The 17,555-nt window shown below is 56.1% G+C and overlaps 1 protein-coding gene and 1 long non-coding RNA gene across 4 annotated transcripts in view; one reads left to right on the top strand and one right to left on the bottom strand.

Moving 5' to 3' along the window:
• Nucleotides 1-17,555, bottom strand: part of SH3RF3 (SH3 domain containing ring finger 3) — a 353,925-nt gene that overhangs the window by 89,787 nt on the left and 246,583 nt on the right. Inside the window, exons 4-5 of the mRNA XM_072842672.1 lie at nucleotides 14,793-15,146; nucleotides 14,291-14,332 (exon numbers count right to left, since the gene is read on the bottom strand). Coding sequence (XP_072698773.1) covers nucleotides 14,291-14,332; nucleotides 14,793-15,146 — 396 coding nt within the window. The remainder of the gene's footprint in view (nucleotides 1-14,290; nucleotides 14,333-14,792; nucleotides 15,147-17,555) is intronic.
• LOC140643007 (uncharacterized) lies at nucleotides 711-8,276 on the top strand. 3 transcript variants are annotated; one of them, XR_012039389.1, is made up of 5 exons: nucleotides 711-1,110; nucleotides 1,534-1,638; nucleotides 2,843-3,016; nucleotides 4,597-7,259; nucleotides 7,818-8,276. It is a non-coding gene; the product is annotated as an uncharacterized lncRNA (long non-coding RNA). The 3 variants fall into 3 exon arrangements; XR_012039390.1 differs by lacking the exon at nucleotides 2,843-3,016; XR_012039391.1 differs by lacking the exons at nucleotides 2,843-3,016; nucleotides 4,597-7,259.

Raw genomic sequence — 17,555 nt, forward strand, 5'->3', positions numbered from 1 at the left:
AGCAGAAACCACAAGGATGGGATGAGAGATGTACCTGGCATAGACCCCGGGACAACTGTACGACTCAAGTGGCTGTCCTGTCGCTTTCCTGCTTGTGTGGAGGGGCGAGGGGGTGTTTCTCCTCAGCTCACTGACCAGTCCTGACCTTGCTCAGCCGATGAGCTCTACGTGCTCCCAGTGGCCTAGGCAGCCAGACCAGGAAGGTGCCAGAGACCACAGCACACCTACACCTCTAAGAAGCTTCTACTTCTCGTCTGGATGACAGGGTCCCTGGCAGAATGGAACATGCAAGCAGGAGCGTGACTTCCCTTGCGTCTCCCAGGCAACTCCAAGTCTCAAAGGAGCTAGACTCCTGGGAGAGAGAACTTTGATTTTCAAAGGATTGTGTCCCCGTAGCTGGTGCACAGACGCTGGATTTCCAGAGTGCTGTGTAGGAGGGGCTGAACGGAGAGAAAGTTCTTGCTTGCTCATCACCCCGGCCCTCCCCCAGAAGGAGATGGAGACCACCAAGGGCTCAGGACTGTTTCCTTTCGGGACAGTTGCCAGTGTAGTTCACCACAGCTGGCCAGGGACCATCGTCCACAGAGGGCCCTCCACGGGTGTGCCCCCAGGCTCCAGGTCCCCCAGGTATGTAGTGTGTGTGTAGCCACGGGAGAAAGGTTAGGGCCCCTCGTTTGGTCACAGTGGTGGGCGTGGGCAGGGGTGGCACCACACCAGACATGGCCAGCAGGTGTTGGCGAGCACCTTGGGCATGGAGCTCATCAGCTGAGCATGATCACAACCAGTGAGCTCACGGGAAATGCCCTGCCCATGTACGAGGCAGGACAGCATGTGCCAGCCAGGTGGAGGGCTGTGAGGCCTGGAGGGCATGGCCTGGGCTAGCTGACCTCTGCTGGCCCCGACTGTCAGGACCCTGACCCCCATACGGGGCTCATGCTGGGGGGACAAGCTTTGTACATGTCACAGCACAGGCAGGGCCATGGAACACAGCGCCTGGGGGCAGGCCAGACAGGACCTCTGTGAGCAGCAGGCCTGTAGGGTGCAGGCACAAGGGCCAGGCAGGCGAGGGAGGAGCAGAGAGGCCTGCCTTCCTGGCAAAGGCTGCGAGAGGTGAGCCGAGACTTGTGGACAGAGCTCAGTTCTGCACATGGAGGGAGGGGTTGGGGGTCGAACCCAGTGACCCAGCTGTTTTCTGCTGGGAATGAGCCCTAAAACATCTGAAAAAGGCAGACAAGGATCTCACAGCAGAGCTTTTTATAATAGAAGATACTTGAACTACGGAACCAGCCCACATGTGCCTGGTAGAGGGCCTGGTGGCAAATGATGGCACAGGCCCCACACAACCACAATAGAGTGGACATATGAGGTCCATCAAAAGATGCATAGATTTCCATGGGGAAAAAAATGGTCTAGAAATGTACATATATCGAATGATAACACTGGTAATTATAATGGTAGTTGGGTTTGGGATAATTTTTTTTAAGTCTGTACAAGTTTTTCATCATTTTATTTTATTTCTCTTTTTTTTTTAAGAGAGAGAAAGAGAAGAACAGAAGGAGAGGGAGAGAGAATCTCAAGCAGATGCTACGTGGGGCTCAATTTCATGACCCTGAGATCATGACCTGAGCCCAAACCAAGGTCAGATATTTAACTGACTGAGCCACCCAGTACAGACCCCCCCCCTTTTAAAAGTCTTTCATCATCTTAATAATAACAAGTGACTATAGTTTTCTGACATTTCCAAAGTCATACAAAAAGAATAACAGGGCTCAATTATTTGAGGTCTGTTTTAAGGTCACACTCTGGTTGACAGTGATTCCATGCTTCCCTGGTTTCTACATATGCCATCTTTGTGGTGATGCCAGGAGGGGACAAGAGAGGACCCTGGGGATGACTCTTCAGATCAGCCACTGGGCGACTGTTGGCAGCAGCATGTGGGCATCGGCAATCTGCTGGCCAGCAGGTGTCATGGAGACACGGAGCCCAACCCATAACCCTGCTTTCTTCAACATTCCTCCTGTCTGAATAAACTCTCCCGAATCAGGCAACTAGTCCAAACCAGCGCTTCACATGCAAAGCACCGCTGACCCAATGTGGGAAGGCTCTGAGTCTCACTGCCTATAAATAAGGCAGCCTGTCAGAGGTCTCCACTGCCCAGTGTCCTCAAGCCACTCAAGCCAAAAATCCAGCCAGGAGCAATGATGTATGTGGCCAGGAGAGACAGAGCAGACAGATTTCCATCTGCCAGGCCTGGGCCAGTGGGGAGGCTGGGCCCACAGGCTGGCACTAGGGCTCCAGGCCCCATCTTTGCTGGCACCTGCCGACTCCCGTGGACCCAACACAAGACACTCCATGCAGCCAAGGGTCAGGAGGCTTGGGAGGACCAGGCTGCCCAGGCACGTGGAGCCACCTCAGACATGGCTGTGCACCTAAATAAAACCAGTGGTAGGGGCCTTCTGACAGCTTTGCAGGAGCCCTGGCCTCCTGCTGACACTTGATATGTCTATGCTATAAAGCAAATATGTGGGATTGCACAGCAAACCATTACTTAGAGCTGGGATGGAGGAGTGCAGAGACGTCACACTTGTGAAAGTGCTTTTTCTCAAAGGTCAAGATGGATAAGGTGGAGGATTGATGCTTAGCACAGTGTGTGCATCTGACTCGCTCCTCCAGGCAGGGCAGAGCCCAAGGCAAAAGCCTCCCAGGATGTCTGCTGAGGAATGGCTACACCAGGCAGGGCTCTATCCTCAGGGACAGAAAAAAACAAAGTGTGACTTTCTGATGGAGATGGGTTTTCAATCCATCCTGCTCTGCATCAGATCTTCGTTTTTGTTACTATTAGTAGGAGGTGATGAGAAATGTTGCTGGTGCCAGCGGGCGGACGAGGTAACTCCACTGACAACAGAGCTGTTGACGACAGAGGACCGCAGGCTCAGCTGAGCAGAGCGTAATGACGAGATCGTGGGCCCTTTTGAGTGGCCCAAGAGGCAGCCAGGCCACTGCTAACCGCTGGCAGGTATCACAGCAAAAAGGGGCTCTCCTTTAAGTGACTTAGATTAAAAATTCATGAGCATAGTGCATCGCACTGGATTCCCTGTCCTCAGCATCCTGCCAGGGCCTGGGAGGCACTGTGTTGACAGGAGGCCCTGCTACACCCTTAATGAATTGTTCTGAGAACATACAGGACAAGCTAAGTTTAGTCTGAGGTGGATTTAATGCAACCCCCAGGTGTTTTGTACCTCTCATTCCCCAGCTCTGCCCACACCAAACAGGGCTTTCTGGGCCTCGGACCCAGGCTTGTTTCCTCCTAGGCAAGAGCCACAGGGCTGATAGTGCTGTGGCTTTCAATGGCTTAACGTTATGATTCTGTGCCTTAGGGGATTAGCGAAGCCTTGGTGGGAGTGAGAAAAATTAGGCAGGGATAAAAATAAGGAAGGAGAAGCAACTACAGCTGCTTTCAGATAAAAATAATTGGGAATGCAGCCCTCGAAAAGATATCCTGTCTCAGAGGTCAGCAGGTGGACATCTCTGCCCTGACTTCAAAGCCAAGCCCAGCCCTGTGCACCATGGAGCTGTGCCACTGGGTCTGTCACAAGGAAGGTCTTTGACTCTGATAAAACAGATGCATGTCATATTCTTTCTGGGTGACTCTACGGCAGGACACCATGCCAAGGAGCCTAGTAATGCTGTTTCCTGGAGCCATGCACGCCCACGGCCCTCCAAGGACATGCACTGGTCAGGAGGCCGAGGGGCAGCAAGCTCTGTAATCACACACACAAGGCAAGCTTCACTCTTTCCAGGCCTCCTTTCCCTACCTACCAAAGACAGACCCCCGAGACTGCACACGTGAGTGGCTCACACACCTCTGGAGCAGAAAGTCGATGAAGCCTGGACTGCTACTCACAGAGTGCCCTGCACATCTCTTTATAGTGCCCTGGCCTCTATTGGTTGGAAGGCCAGCCTGTTTCTGGCTGCCATGCTGAGGCCACGGACCCCAGATTCTAAATTGTCTGGTTGTTACCAGACCCCCGCGGCCCAGAGCTTCATTTTCATGGGGCCCTGAGCAGTCCTGGAAGGTGGGCTATTTTATTTTCCTGTCAGGATTAGCAACAGGGAAAAAGGGATTCTGTGGCTGGCAGGCCGTGTGGGGGCTCCTAGTTGCCCTCCTGGACACATTGGGACCCTGAGAGAAACATCTCATTTTAATTTTTAATATGAGTCCAGAAAACACTGTCATCACCCCAAAGAGCAGTGAAATGAGCATGTTTTATTCATCACATTCTACTCTGGAACACGGAACGTGCTTCCTAAAGAAAACTTTAGAATGAAACATTTATGGCCTGATTCTTCTGCTTAGCTTCCAAAAGAGCTGCACATAGCCTGCAGGGCCAGTGGGTCCAGGGGTGCCTCCCTGGCCCTGGCCCAGGGGATGTGGGCTGGGGAGGCCTACCTGGGCCAGGCAGGGTGGGGGCCTCGGCTGGAGGAGCTCAGGCCAGCAGCGTGAGGTCAGGGGCTAGGAGCCTGCACAAGATGGTCCATCCAGGAGAGAGGGCAGCCATGCTTTGTGCCCACATGACCTCCCCTGCTCTCTCGTAGGCACTCAGGAAAGCTGGCTGGCTGCCCAGGGAGGAGGCCTCTGTTCACCTCCAGTGCTGCCCCCTGCCCGTCCTCCCTGCAGGAGTTGGGACGTGCTCACCAGCATCCGACTCTAGCATCCAAGCTGCTGACTGCAACTCTGCATGTACAGGCCTCATTGAGTCTCCGTGGTTGGCTTCGGGGTCAACACACTCACCCCAGTTCAAATCTGGCTGCTCCCTGCTTCTGTCAGTGAGGTGTTCACGGCACCCAACCACACCGACTCACGTGCGGCTTCTGCTCACAGAGCAGGAGCAGCTATGACGGAGACCACATGGCCCACGAGGTCTAAAATATTTATTACCTGGCCCTTTACCTGCTCTTGGTGGGATAGGATGAACCTCCAGCTTCTGCCCTCATCTCACTGGGCCAGCATTTGGCCACAGCTGTGCCAACATCCAGAACATTCTTAAGGCAAAAGGCAAAAGGCAAAAAAAAAAAGAAAAAAAAAAAGAAAAAATGGTGGACAGATATAGGAGAATAGCAGCCACAAAATGACTCCAGTTTAGGGAATGAAAATCGACTTGCTTGATGGTTCAGCGTAGGAAGGTGCCAGCAGCCCCTGTAGACAGAGCAACTCCTTTCTCTGTGTGAGGCCATACAACCCAGGGCATCTGTATCCTGCTTTGCACAAAGTGTACGTTAGTCATAGCCCAATGTCTTGCCTCCTGTATAGCGAGAGGCTGCCAGAGTGGCGGGCTTTGAGAAACCATCCGTTCAACCCTAATTGTGTGTCTATCCTCCCACCTGTGCCTCTGCGAGCCTGCTGTGGGGACGCTCTGTGACGGGCACTGAGGGGGCGTAAGGGACCAGCAGACCTGGTCAGTGAGGCTCACAGGCTGTGGTGCCATTACGAGAGCCGGTGGTGGTGCCCGCCCAGCTGTGCCAGCTCAGGGGACAGGAGGGGACTGAGGTCCGGGAAGACTGCAGGGTCTGCCAGGCCTTGCTGGGTCACTGATGCCCTGGGTGGGGAAGAAGCAGCTGGCAAGGTGTGCTCTGGGAAGTGGCTGGGGCTGGCCGGGCTGCAGGTGAGGTGACCAGGAAGTGAGAGGGTGAAAGGGGAGACTCTGAACATCCTCATGACCTCCTACCGAGAAACGGTGCTTCACACCAGCCCTGAGGGCACACGAAGATCCCGGAGGAAGCCAACTCAGTGATCCCTGCTGCCCATTCTTGCTTGCCTCCTTCTCTCTTGGCTCCGTCCAGAAGCAAAGCTGCCCTCCCTCCTCTGACCTGCCGTGGCCCTTCCCTTGTGCTCACGCACAGAACTTCCTACTGTCTACCCCCCAGCGCATGGACATGTTCCCAGCTCTTGGTGGGCTGGGTGGGTTCTGCAGGCTGGGCTCCATAGGCTGCTGGTTTCACAAAAGTCCACTAAACTTGAGAGGATGGCCTGAGGGAACCAGCAGCTTGCCTGCATTCCTGGGCCAGCAGGCGCCCACCAGAGCTTCTGGGAGCTTACCAGGTGCCAAACGGACCCCAGGGACCTTCCCTGACACGTCTCCCCTCACCCACCACAGACAGCCTGAGGCACAGACAGAAACCGTGGGTATGGTTCCCATCTTGTCATAGCCACAGGAGAAACCTGGTTGGTACCTGATGAAAACAGCCAGGCCACGGTTCTCTGTCCCCACAGCTGGTAAGTCATGTTCACAGCAGTTCTCAGGGTTGCAAAAGGAAGTTCTCCTCACACAAAGTCCTCAGGATGGGATTTTTAAAATTCATCCCATGTTCACTTGTTACTGTTTTTCTGGCTCCTTCTAAAGGCATGGAGTTCAATTCCTAACTCTGTGGAAATGCTACCATTAAGCAGCATTCTCCACCTGGGTGGTGCCGGAGCCTGGTGGCCTAGGGCTGACGGCAACGGAGCGGCCGTCACTTCCATCAGCACTGCCCCTGTGCTCCCTCCCACCCAGGGCTTCGTCCTGGGCCCCAGATAAGAGCTAAGAGCAGCGGAGCAGAGAGCCTTGGGCCTGCTCCTCTGAAGCCAGGTGGCTGTAGGAGGCATCTTAAAGATGCCCTGGAAGCTTCCAACGAGACTTCTCCTAATTACTTCTCAGACGCGGGCAGACACTCAAGGGGTATTCTCTTTTGATGTTTTCCCTGCTGAATTTCAAACGCTTCCCCTTCCATGGATTTCAAAGGGCATTTTCCTAATCTCCAGGGTTTCTGTTTGCTTGTGAGAAGTTGATTCGTAAGCCATCTAACTCCGACACTGAGAAACATTCGGGGTCTGGTGAAGGAGCCTGCCCCTGCTGGACAGGGCCAGCCGGCCGTGACCCTGGCCCCTTCACAGACCGAGCCCAGAGCCGGCCGGGGAGCCAGCACGCACCCGCAGGCGGCCCAACACCAACTAGCATCAAAACATTGCCTTCAGTCTACAACTGTCAGCTCTTCCACTGTCCTTGTCTGCAGACGGCAGTGCAGCCTCTTCAAGCTTCTCGGCCTCTGTGTAAACAGTTAAACATCTGCAAACAGATGTGCAGGTTCCGGGGGCTGATCTCTTCTCCTTATGGGTATCCAACTAGACTCTGTCTCTCCACCCCTGCAAGGAGAGCAGGGCCTTTGCACCAGTTCCCATACAGCCCACCCCTGCCACAGGGATGAGACATTCCAGAACAGAGGTCAGTGAGTGTTTTCCATATGGGGCCAGAAAATGAGTATTCTAGGCTCTGTGAGTCATCTAACACAGCCCTTTCCCAGCACGAAAACACGCACAGATGATGTATGAATGAGGAGGGGTGACTGTGTTCCAGTGAAACTTTCATTCACCACAACAGGGAGTGGGTCAGACTTGGCCCGTGGCCATCTGGTGGTGTCCCAGGAGGGCACCGTGGGTCACAGCCCTGGGCTGCCCGGGGCCAACACGGCTGGGTGAGAAGGAAGCCACTGAGGGTTTGAGGCTGCTTGTCACTGTTGCATAACCTGGCTCACACATGCCAATCCGGGGTTCTCCTGGGCTATAGGAACCCACAGAGGTTCCTCAGGCGGTCTGGTGATGACTCTAGCCATTTGCTTGGTTTCCTGTTTGGTTTATGAGGGAATGATTCTAAAATGTATGTAATCACCTCCTAATTTGATCCAATGATCTCTATCAGCAAATGACTGCATTTTAAAAATTGGAGTCAGCCTGAATAACCTCTCCTCTGTGCCTCCTCTGATAATCCTCCCTCTTCCCGCAGGAAGGACATGTTGAGTGCTGCTTCATTATTCATGAGGAATGGTGTTGACCCTCTGACCTCTCCAAATGGCAGGGAGAAATAATTCATAAAGGTGCAAATGTGAGCAGGGCAGGCCATCTGAGGCTCAGCTGACCCTGTGCCCCTGGGAGCCCCTCAGCTGGCCACCTTGCAGCTGAACCCTGTCTGCCTCCCCTCAGGGAGCTGGTAAGAGTGGGGAGGCCATGCAGCATCTCTGGCATCACATTGTTAAGTAAGCAAGACCATTCAGTATGTGGTGCAGCGGACACAGACCCCATGCTCACCCAAGAAGAAATCGAATGGGTATGAACTCTGCTCCAGGGCAGGTGCCAGGGTACAGAAGTGACCGGCACCTAGTTCTTGCCCTCAAAGAACCTGAGGTTCAGGGCGGTGGCCAAATACACAAATGACAGAGGCTACATCTTCCACAATAAATGTATGGAAAATGTCCTGCAGGCACAGAGCAAATGAATCTGGTTGGGGGGAAACGAGGTGTCCTAGAGCCATGGAAAGCTGCAGAGGGGAAGTGAGCAGGGATTTCCCACACGGGGATGTGTCTGTGTCAGGTGGAGGGAGGATGAGAGGGGAAGGGAGAGAGGACACACAGACGGGCTGGGCACAGGTCACGGTGAGGGGTGAGCCCGCGCCACATTGCTGTGTGGTACAGGCTACACGCAGGGCAGCCAACGTGGGAGCGGACAGTGACAGGGGAAGCTGGAAAGAATCTGGGGCTAAGTGGAAGGGCTCTGCAGGCCAACTTAAGGAACATGGAGTCAATCCTAAGGCAATGCAGAGTTCCAGAAGCAGTTGTGGAAAGATCAGCCTTATTACCGGTGGATTCTGGGGAACCCCAGAAGCAGAGAGTTACTTCGGAATCAGCCTGAACCAAGGCAGACAGGGTGCCACAAATGAAGGGGCTCCCGGGTGTGGCTGGAGTTGTCAGGCTGTTCTGGCACCCCCTGGCAGCTATGCTGGGGCTCGGGGATCAGGTTACGGGAATGACCTGAGAGGACAGGCCACGTAGACTGTCTTGAGGCTGAGGCACTGGAATGTCTAAAGGCCTCCTCTGTGGCCCTCTTCCCACTGGAGGCTGTGTGCTGTAGACAGCAGGGCTCTGGGAGGAGGGAGAGGAGGGCTGCCCGACCCACCGGCCGGCGCATGATGCCTGTGTCAGGCTGCACCGGTGTCAGGAGTGGTTTGTTACAGTGGATGGTCTACATCACCCTGATTGACACCACGGGAGATAGGCTGTGGAACTAGAGCGACTCCCGGTTGGATGGCAGAGGGGACAGGGCAAGCAGGGGCAGGGGGGTGGCACAGTTTGGGTAAGATGGGATAAAGATGAGGAAGCGGGCTTGAGGACAGAAGAGGACAGCTGCGCTCTTCTGATGTGGCTGGAATGAGGTCCCTGTGTAGGGCCGCCATCGGGTGAGGCCTGAAGGCAGAGCGTGGACAGTGCGCGGCCTGGCTGCTAGTTAGATGAGAGCCCCTGGGAGCGGGCACGGGGCACAAGGGAAAGGCTGATGTTCACATGGGGCAAGAATGTGCTCGGAGTGTGGGCCCAGCTCCCAGGAACCCAGGGAGGGGTCGTGCCCACAGCATCTGGAGCTGCAGGATCTCAGGGAGAAGGACAAGGGGCGGGGACACAGGACCTGTGGGTGGCGCGGGCTGGCTGGTGTGGCAGCAGGGGTGGAGGTGGGAGCCATGGCAGAGCTGAGGGCGCCTGCCGAGTGGGGAGCCATGTGCTCTAGGAGTAGGAGCGGGGCGGGGCACGCACCCTCTCTGGACAGTGTCACCATCCTCACCCCACAGCTCCGTGGGAACCCGAGGCCCAACTCTCGTTGTGGGTCCAGGGGGAACATTCCATCAGGTGGCCATCCTTCCGACACAAGGTCCCATGATCATTCCTTGCTGGACACGAGGAGCCCACATTTCTGAGTGGGAATTTACCATAGTGGCCTTGGATGACTGAAGGCAAGAAGAAATAAACACAGTACAGCAAGAACACGGGCAGAACACGAGAGGAGGAAAACCCTCCACCGGCAGTACTGAAAGGGGAAGCCAAGTGGAGGGGCAGTGGGCTGGCCAGGGGCCACCTTCCTTCCGGCTCCTGCCCATTGTGCCTCATCCCTGTGCCCCTGGCTCTCCGGAACTAACCCCCCGGGCAGATTCTAGAGCCTCAGGATTCCCACGGGTGCGCAGAAACCTCACGACAAGGTGGTGTCCGACAGTACCCTCCATGGCGAGAAAGGCACTCGAATTCCAGAACCTTCCATGTTCCCAGCCTCCTGTCAAGTGCCAGGCCAGGGAGGACCTGGTGTTTGCGCCTTCCAACTTTAGGCCAAAGTCAGAACCTTCCTCTCGTTCTGCCTGAGGACCCCACGCTCCCACCCAGGGTGAGCCATACGACGGCCATGCTCTTCCTTTTCTTCACCTCTTGGCCTTCCCGGCCTTTCCAGGACATCAAAGCTGCCTCAGACGTGAGCCTCTGTGTGTCAAGGGCCACGGAGTGTATACTTCAGCCTCTGGCTTGTTCTCTGTCTCCTTTTCTTCTGTCTCCAACCTCTTTTCTTCCTTTTTGAAAACAACCCTTAACAACATGCAAATTGTTCTGAGAGCCAGAGCCGTGGAGCAACAGCCCCAAGGGTAGGTACAGTGTGCAAGCCTCGGGCCCAGCACAGTGTCCTGCTGCACAGCTGACCCCCTGCAAAGGCTTCAAGGGCTCGGCATCCTTCTCAGCCCTCACTCTCACTCCTGCCTGGTGCTAGGACTGCATCCTGAGCCTGTCTCAGCTCTGAGAGGGAAGCGATATCTCAAGCCTCAGGGAACTGCTGCCTCTCCGAGCAGGGTATCTAATGAGGCCCTGGGAGCAGACCTGAGCCCACCTGGATGGGAGCCCGATGTGGCTCCCAGAGCCCACTGACTGTCACACAGCACCTTGCACATGGGCCTGGCTATTACAGCCAGACCACCCTCCCTTTCTGATGGGTTTCGTTGGTGGGGTCAGCCCTGCGGTTGGGAAGTTTTAAAAGCCTCCCCTTGTGGCATGAAACACACCAAACAAGAATCCAGACGGCCGGGATCCCCAGCTCTGTCCTGCAGCAATGCCTCGAGTCTCCTCCACCACTGCCCTGGGGGCAGGGACCAGGCATCCCTGGCTTAACGGACAGGCCTCTGGGACCCAGCACAGGTCCCACAGCCTCTGAGGTCCAGTGAAGGGAAGAGAAATCTAGGGCAACCAACTGCCCCGCTGTGCCCAACTGTCCCGTTGTTAGCACTTTACTGCTGTGCTCTGGGCATCCTCAGTGCCAGGGGCGATGGGTGCTGGTCATCCAGTGTGGACTCGGGGCTCATGTCTCGCGCTGGCCTGCACTACTGCCTGGAGGGGGACAGAAGGGCTGCTGCAGGTGTCTGAGGTGCTGGTGCCTCTTGCTACACACAGGAGGCCAGGAGCTCTCAAGGCCCAGCCCAGGCTGCACCCAGACCAGCCGCGTTGGTGCTGTGGGGCCAGAGCTGTGTCAGGGGATGTGCAAGCCTCCTGCTGCAAAGGCTGGATTCTGGGAAGGGTCCTCGGACTTGCACGGCGGGTATATGAGGCCCTGGGCCCACACAGCTGGGCCTGGTTGTCGCTGGGGACAGACCAGTGAGCTGCTGGCAGGCAGGATGCTCATCAATCCCCACCCTCACGAGGTACTGCTGTGGGCGGCGCCACCCCCCTTCATCTACCTGTGGCCTCTGGCACTCCAACGTCTAGCGCAGTCCATGGTACAGGGAGAACGTGGCCAGCACACATGAGGCCTGAGCCCCGGCTGACGTACCCGATGCAGCGGGGCCGGTCTTATTCCTGATCCCCAGCGGCAGAGGAACCACTACACATGCTCACTGAAAAGAGGTCAGCCTGTGCTCTCAATTTACCCTCACAGCAATAGCTGCTCCATTTAACAGATGAGAAAGCTGAGGATCTGGGAAGAGTTGGCACCTGGACCGTGATCAACCTGGCGCTTAAAGGCAGCTCTAGAGGCTCAGAGAGGTTCAGCAATTCTCCTGGGTGCACAGCCCATGAGCAGAGGAGCCTGGCTGTCCACTGAGACACTGCCCTCATCTGCACGCCACCCGGGTCCCAGACTAAAGGAGGAAGGGAGGAGGGGAGGGAGGGAGGAGGCGGCCTGGACAGGGTGCCAGCCACTCTCCACAGGCACTGGCTGTATTTTCCTTCTCCATCTCCTGGGGCTGAGGTCAGCCCTGTGCATTTACAGAAGAGGAGCTGAGGGGCCGCGGTGTCCATAGCCTGGATTCGTGTCCGTGCCATCTGGACAGGGCAGGGAGTCTGTCAGGCCAGTGCAGTGCTGAGACATGACTCATGCTCTCTGGGCTTCAGTTTCCTCATGTGCAAATGAAAATAATCCAACCTGCTGGCTCTCCTGACGGTGGGATGTACAAAGAAGCCCAGACAAGGGAGGTGAGAGCAGGAGCGGAGGAGATGAGGCTGGAGCAGCACTGCCTGGGGTCACGCAAGCCGCACACTTGCACACACCCTGGATGCCCCCCCAGGCAGCCGTGCAACCCCCACTGTGCTCTGCAGGGTGTGGGCCCAGCTTTAGGTCAACAGTGCTCACTGCCTTCCATCTGAGAAGCAGCTACCGAATTTTAGAGCCATTTGTATAAAAACCATAGCCCTGACACTTCCCCTCGACTCTACGAAGGAACACGAAGGAGAGCGAGGAGAGTCAGCGATGCTAACGAGCTCTGGCTCAGCTGCGGGGGCTTCCCTATCCCAGAGCATCTCACCTGCGCTGTTACTGTGTGCACGTGCCTGGTCTGAATGCAGCTCATCTTCCACCAGAGGGTTTCAGGATCAAGTCCAGTAAACAAAGAGCAGCATAGTCACTTCACATAGGGCAGCCCTTTCTGATCAGAGTCACATCCATGTAAGGTACCTGTCACATGAGAGCCGGTCTTGCAGACTGACTCAGTGGCAGCTGCTCACCCGAGGCCATGCACACCACGAGCACACACTCAGCCACCCCTTTTCCATGCAGGTAGCTGCTCTTCCAGGACACACAGGCCTGTTGCCACAAACTTTCTATAAACACTGTGCAGTGTTCAACCAGGGTTCAGTAACTGTGACAACCAGTGACCACAGTTGCCCTCATTCTCCAGAAGAAGATGCTCTGGGACCCCTGGCCTAAAGTCCTAAACCCCTGCTCTTGTGGCCCAAGAAGTCCTGGGTGTGTGGGTGGGGGTGCAAACATGTGGGCAGAGCTGGCCTGGGTTCCTGATGACTGGCCTCGTTCATCTCACAGAGGGTTAAGGGTTCATCTTGTCAGTGATGATGGTCTGTGTCACGGCCTGTCTGCAGGGGCCTGGGGGACAGGAGGGCAGGGGTCTACCTGCACACTCCATGCCCCAGGGCACCAGGAGGCCCAGGCAGTCTTGCTCTGCCAGCCTGGAACCCATCCCTGACATCTGTCTGGCATGTACAGGCCTCCGTTTGTGGATGGAGGCAGGCCTGCAACGATGCTGCGTTTCTCCAGGTTCACAATCACAAAGCCCAGGTCTGCCTGCCAGGCACAGAAACCTGGGACTGGGTCCTGCTCCAGCGTGCCTGGCACAGTGGGGAGACGATCCGCATGGCACCGTGGCCAACTACAGGACCTACAGCTGCCACACGGGTCCTCGGGTCGGCCAGGAGATGGATGTCCTGGTGTGACCACGGGTCAGCACAGTCACACCTAGCCAGGAAGGCAGCAGGCAGGCGGCAGAGCTGGGGTTGGTCTGCGGGTGCATCTGACCTCGGACGGCATGCTGGTGCCTGCAGGACACAACCTGTGGTGTCTTCCAGCCTTACCCTTCCTACGGCTGCTCAGTGCCACCTCTTATGTGTCCCAATAATTAAGTTAATATGGGATGGGAGATAGGTGGAAACTGCTTTGCTTGACCTCTCACCCTTTTCAATGACCCTGACGAAAGCCTAGAGCCTGGCCATGACTTTCACTTCTAATGTAACTGCCGGAAAATGGGACTCAGGGTCCCAGTCCTTGCTAGGATGAGCTGACTCAGCACTGAGGTCCTTGTGCAACAAAATGGGACACAAATTAAAAAAAGAAAATCTGTTCCCTTCCTACCCTAGAGCCTGTCTCTAGTAGACCCAGACTGCATGGCCTGAACCTGCCCTCTGCTGCACTAACTCAGGAGCTGTGGACAGACAGGAGGGCAAGAGCAGGTGAGGATGAGGGCGAGGCAGACAGAACGCCAGAGCCCACACATTGTGGGGCAGGAACTCTGCTGATGTGCACTCAAAAGCTCCTGGGAACACTGGGGAAGCCTGAGCCTGGCAATCATTACCCACGGATTACAGGACACCATGGCCAGCACACGGAGACCAGCACGTGGTGTGTGGGGCAAACAATGGCTGGTAGCTTGAGAATAACGTCCCCCTCTTTCCTTCATCTTACCTCTGGAATGGAACCAGTGCCATGTCTAGAAATAGAAGGTCTCTGTAAAAATAAAAATCAAAGTACTAAACAAGGCAGTTCATTCTGGTTCTGAGCTTCTTTTGAAATGAGACTAGCAAGTGCTACAGAGATGCTAAAAACATACCATGCTGACAATAAACTGTACCCAGACTTCCTGCAAGACTCGACTGGATGCCCTGCGTGCATGCTGACAAAGGAGGACTTTCTCGAGTACACAGGCCTGTGTCACACACCACCTAGGTCACCTTTCCAACACCGAGTACCACTCCTCCATTTACCCTGGGAGCTACGAGACCAAGGCCTGGGGGTCCCTGAGGCCAGGCAGACACTGGGAAGTCATGGTGGCCCCCAGGGGCACGGCTGCCGTGGCCTTCCTTCTGCTAGTTAGGAAACCGGACGCTGAGCGCATGGCTGAGGATGCAGCTCCCTACCCCAGGACCAGAGGCCCAGCACCGCCCTGTCCACGACCCGAGGACATTACCTGGGTGGGAGCGCTGCAGGACAGGTGGGCCAGGTCCCCGATTCTGGCCGCGGCCCGGGGATCACTGGAGCTGATCAAAACTGGAGCGCTGATCTCCATGGAGTGCCTGTGGCTCGTGGCTTGGGAGGACTTGTGTGTCACACTGAGCGCGGTGAAGGAGTGGCGCTTCTTGGCATTCTTCTTGCTGTCCACACGCCGCTGAAAGGCGCTGACCGCCCCCGTGCTGCTCGCTGAGGGTCCCACGGCCACACTGGCTGCTGTGCCGGGGTCACAGGGCACCGGGGCGTGGCAGCCAGACACAGCAGCTGGGCAGGGCTTGTCCATCTCCATGAGCTGCTTGGCCGAGTCGTTGAGCTAGGTGAGAAAGGGAGGGGAAGCTTCAGTTAGTAGAGGTCACAGGCTCCAGCCCGCGTCCTCCCCACCCGGCAATGTGTTCTCACTCACATGGCCTTTCCAACAGACCTCCCTGTGAGTGGCGCTGGGCACAAACACAGCAGAGGCAGCAGTGACCCCCAAAGACTTTATTGCAAAGGTCTCCAGAGCAGCTGTTTTTGGGGTAGCCCCATCCTTTCCCAGAGTGCCCATTTCTGGGGTGTGAGGTGCACACCTGCAGAGGGCATGGGGCAGGGGAGGGAAGAAGGAATGCCCAGCCACGGGCCCCACACTCCCCACGGTGACGGGTCTGGCCTGCCTGGCACCACTCTGGCCATGTGGGCAGGAAAACGCAAGGCATGTGAGCAGAATGCACAACTGTCCCTGGTGACGGCAGGTGGTGGCGAGTGTCCCACCTGCTCGGCAGCAGCCATGGATGCTGTTTGCAGGACCAGGCTCGCCGCAGGCTGATCTGACCCCCAGTCCATGAGGGGGCAAGACCGTCCTGTTTTCAGCGATTCTGCAAGGACTCAGGGCACTGCTTCTTCCATTTCTCCCTACTTGTATCATAAAATAGCAGATACCTTCACCGGAAAAGTGCCTCTGACAAAAGTTCAATCCCAGGCAGTGCTTATCAGGTCAGGTGGGATGGGCTCGAGCCCCTGAGCAGCCTGGGGGACCCAGGGTCGGCACCCAGGCTGGCTGACGGCCTTCCCTACCAGAGCTGTGCTGGGCGGCACCTGAGGGGGGGCAAGGCCTCATGCTCCTGGAGATGCTGGGGGGGCCTCAAGGTCAACTACCTTCTGTGAGCCAACTTGACTCTGCCTCCTGCACTCCCAGCAAGTTTTCCATCCCAGGTGCGCAACAGAGCCCTTCCTTCTCGGTCTGGGCTGGGCTCAAGCTAAGTTCCTACCCAAGGGGCAGCGCGCACAGAATAAAGGACAGAGAACTGGTTACCATGTGTTCAGTGTGGCCAGGAAGACAATGTGATGTGAGAAGCAGCCTGGGAACGTCTCTACAAGATGGGTTAAATAAATGTCGTTTTGCTAGGTAATGCCTGTAAAATTCTACTCTTTGTCCCTCATCCTTTCAGAAGTAGCAGAAGAAATGGAGTCACCACCAGCTAGCCCTGTGGGAGCCCTAGTTCAGGAAGCACAGAGTGAATCATGAAGGAGCTCGAACCTTTGCGTTTTGTTTCCTCCTGAGCCAACAAACAGCTGAGGGTGTCATGGGCTCAGGTGGGCCCGGCTGGCCCAGTTTCTGCCAGCACACTGTGGCTCTGCTGGTGCTGGGAGCAGTGGCCACAATGACCCCTACATCACTGGGCATGGGTGCCCTCGTCCAGCTTCCCGACCACGAGGCAGCAGCAGGTGGCTGGATCCCAGTGTGGCAGCTGGCAGGTGGGGCAGCGTGCCTGCTGGGCTCCAACCCTGCTCTGTCTTTTTTTTCTCAGCACACATCACATTCCTAAATGTCCAGCCTATGATCACAAGCTCTTTGAATTCCCGAAGGGCAAACGCCCTGAGGCCAGTCATTGCCCAGCTCCGGCACTGCTCTCTGAACGAAGGTGATAGCCTGGAGCACACCTCCCTGGCCTGACATGGAATAGGTGTTCTTGCAGGTGGACAGGGACATCTCCAGCCCATCCATTTCTTCTCAGCGTTCTCAAAGGTGAAAAGGTCCCTTCACTCTGAAGAAGCACCAGTTTTCCTAAAACTCACTTCAAGATCTGGGCCTCAGCCAGGGTTTTTCTGCATGACAAGGGAGGCAAGCACAGGCGTGCCTGTCCCTGAGAGGCCTCCAGTGGCTCAGGGGTGTGAGCAGGGATGGTGGGAAGGATGCTTTCATTGGCAGGCTCTCTGCCAGAGCAGTGTCCGCGATGGGCTCCTGCATGTCGCCCTTGACACTGCAATAAAACTAGAGAAGAAAATCAGAGGAGAAGGGGGGATCAGAAAGACAAAGTGTGTCATGTCAGGCCATCCAGGAGGCTGAGGGGCCCCAGCTCCCACTTGGATTTGAGATGCCAGCAGCAGGGCACCCCCATGGTCCTGCCACAACATTGGGGGGTGGGCTTCAGCGGTCACCCACGCATGGGAAGTAGAGATAACATTCCTAACACAGACAGAACGTCAGAGGTCAGTGAGGCTGAGCCAACCAATAAGCCTTAAACTCAGAGGCTGGAGTTTCAGGGTGTCCAGGCAGAGCGAGCCACCCCAGGCTGAGGCCCAGGAGGTGTCAGGTGAGTGCATGGGGCACAAGTCGCCCTAGAGTCGGTATCTGAGTTAGGGCCTGGGATAGGAAATGGCTTGGTCACAACTGTCCACCCAGTCTTCCACCTGGGATGAGCCATGACACAGTGTGTCCAGAGGAGGGGCCACAAAGGGCAGACGT

This window comes from Canis lupus, chromosome 11 (genome assembly GCF_048164855.1).
Source record: "Canis lupus baileyi chromosome 11, mCanLup2.hap1, whole genome shotgun sequence".
Taxonomy (NCBI): Eukaryota; Metazoa; Chordata; class Mammalia; order Carnivora; family Canidae; genus Canis; species Canis lupus.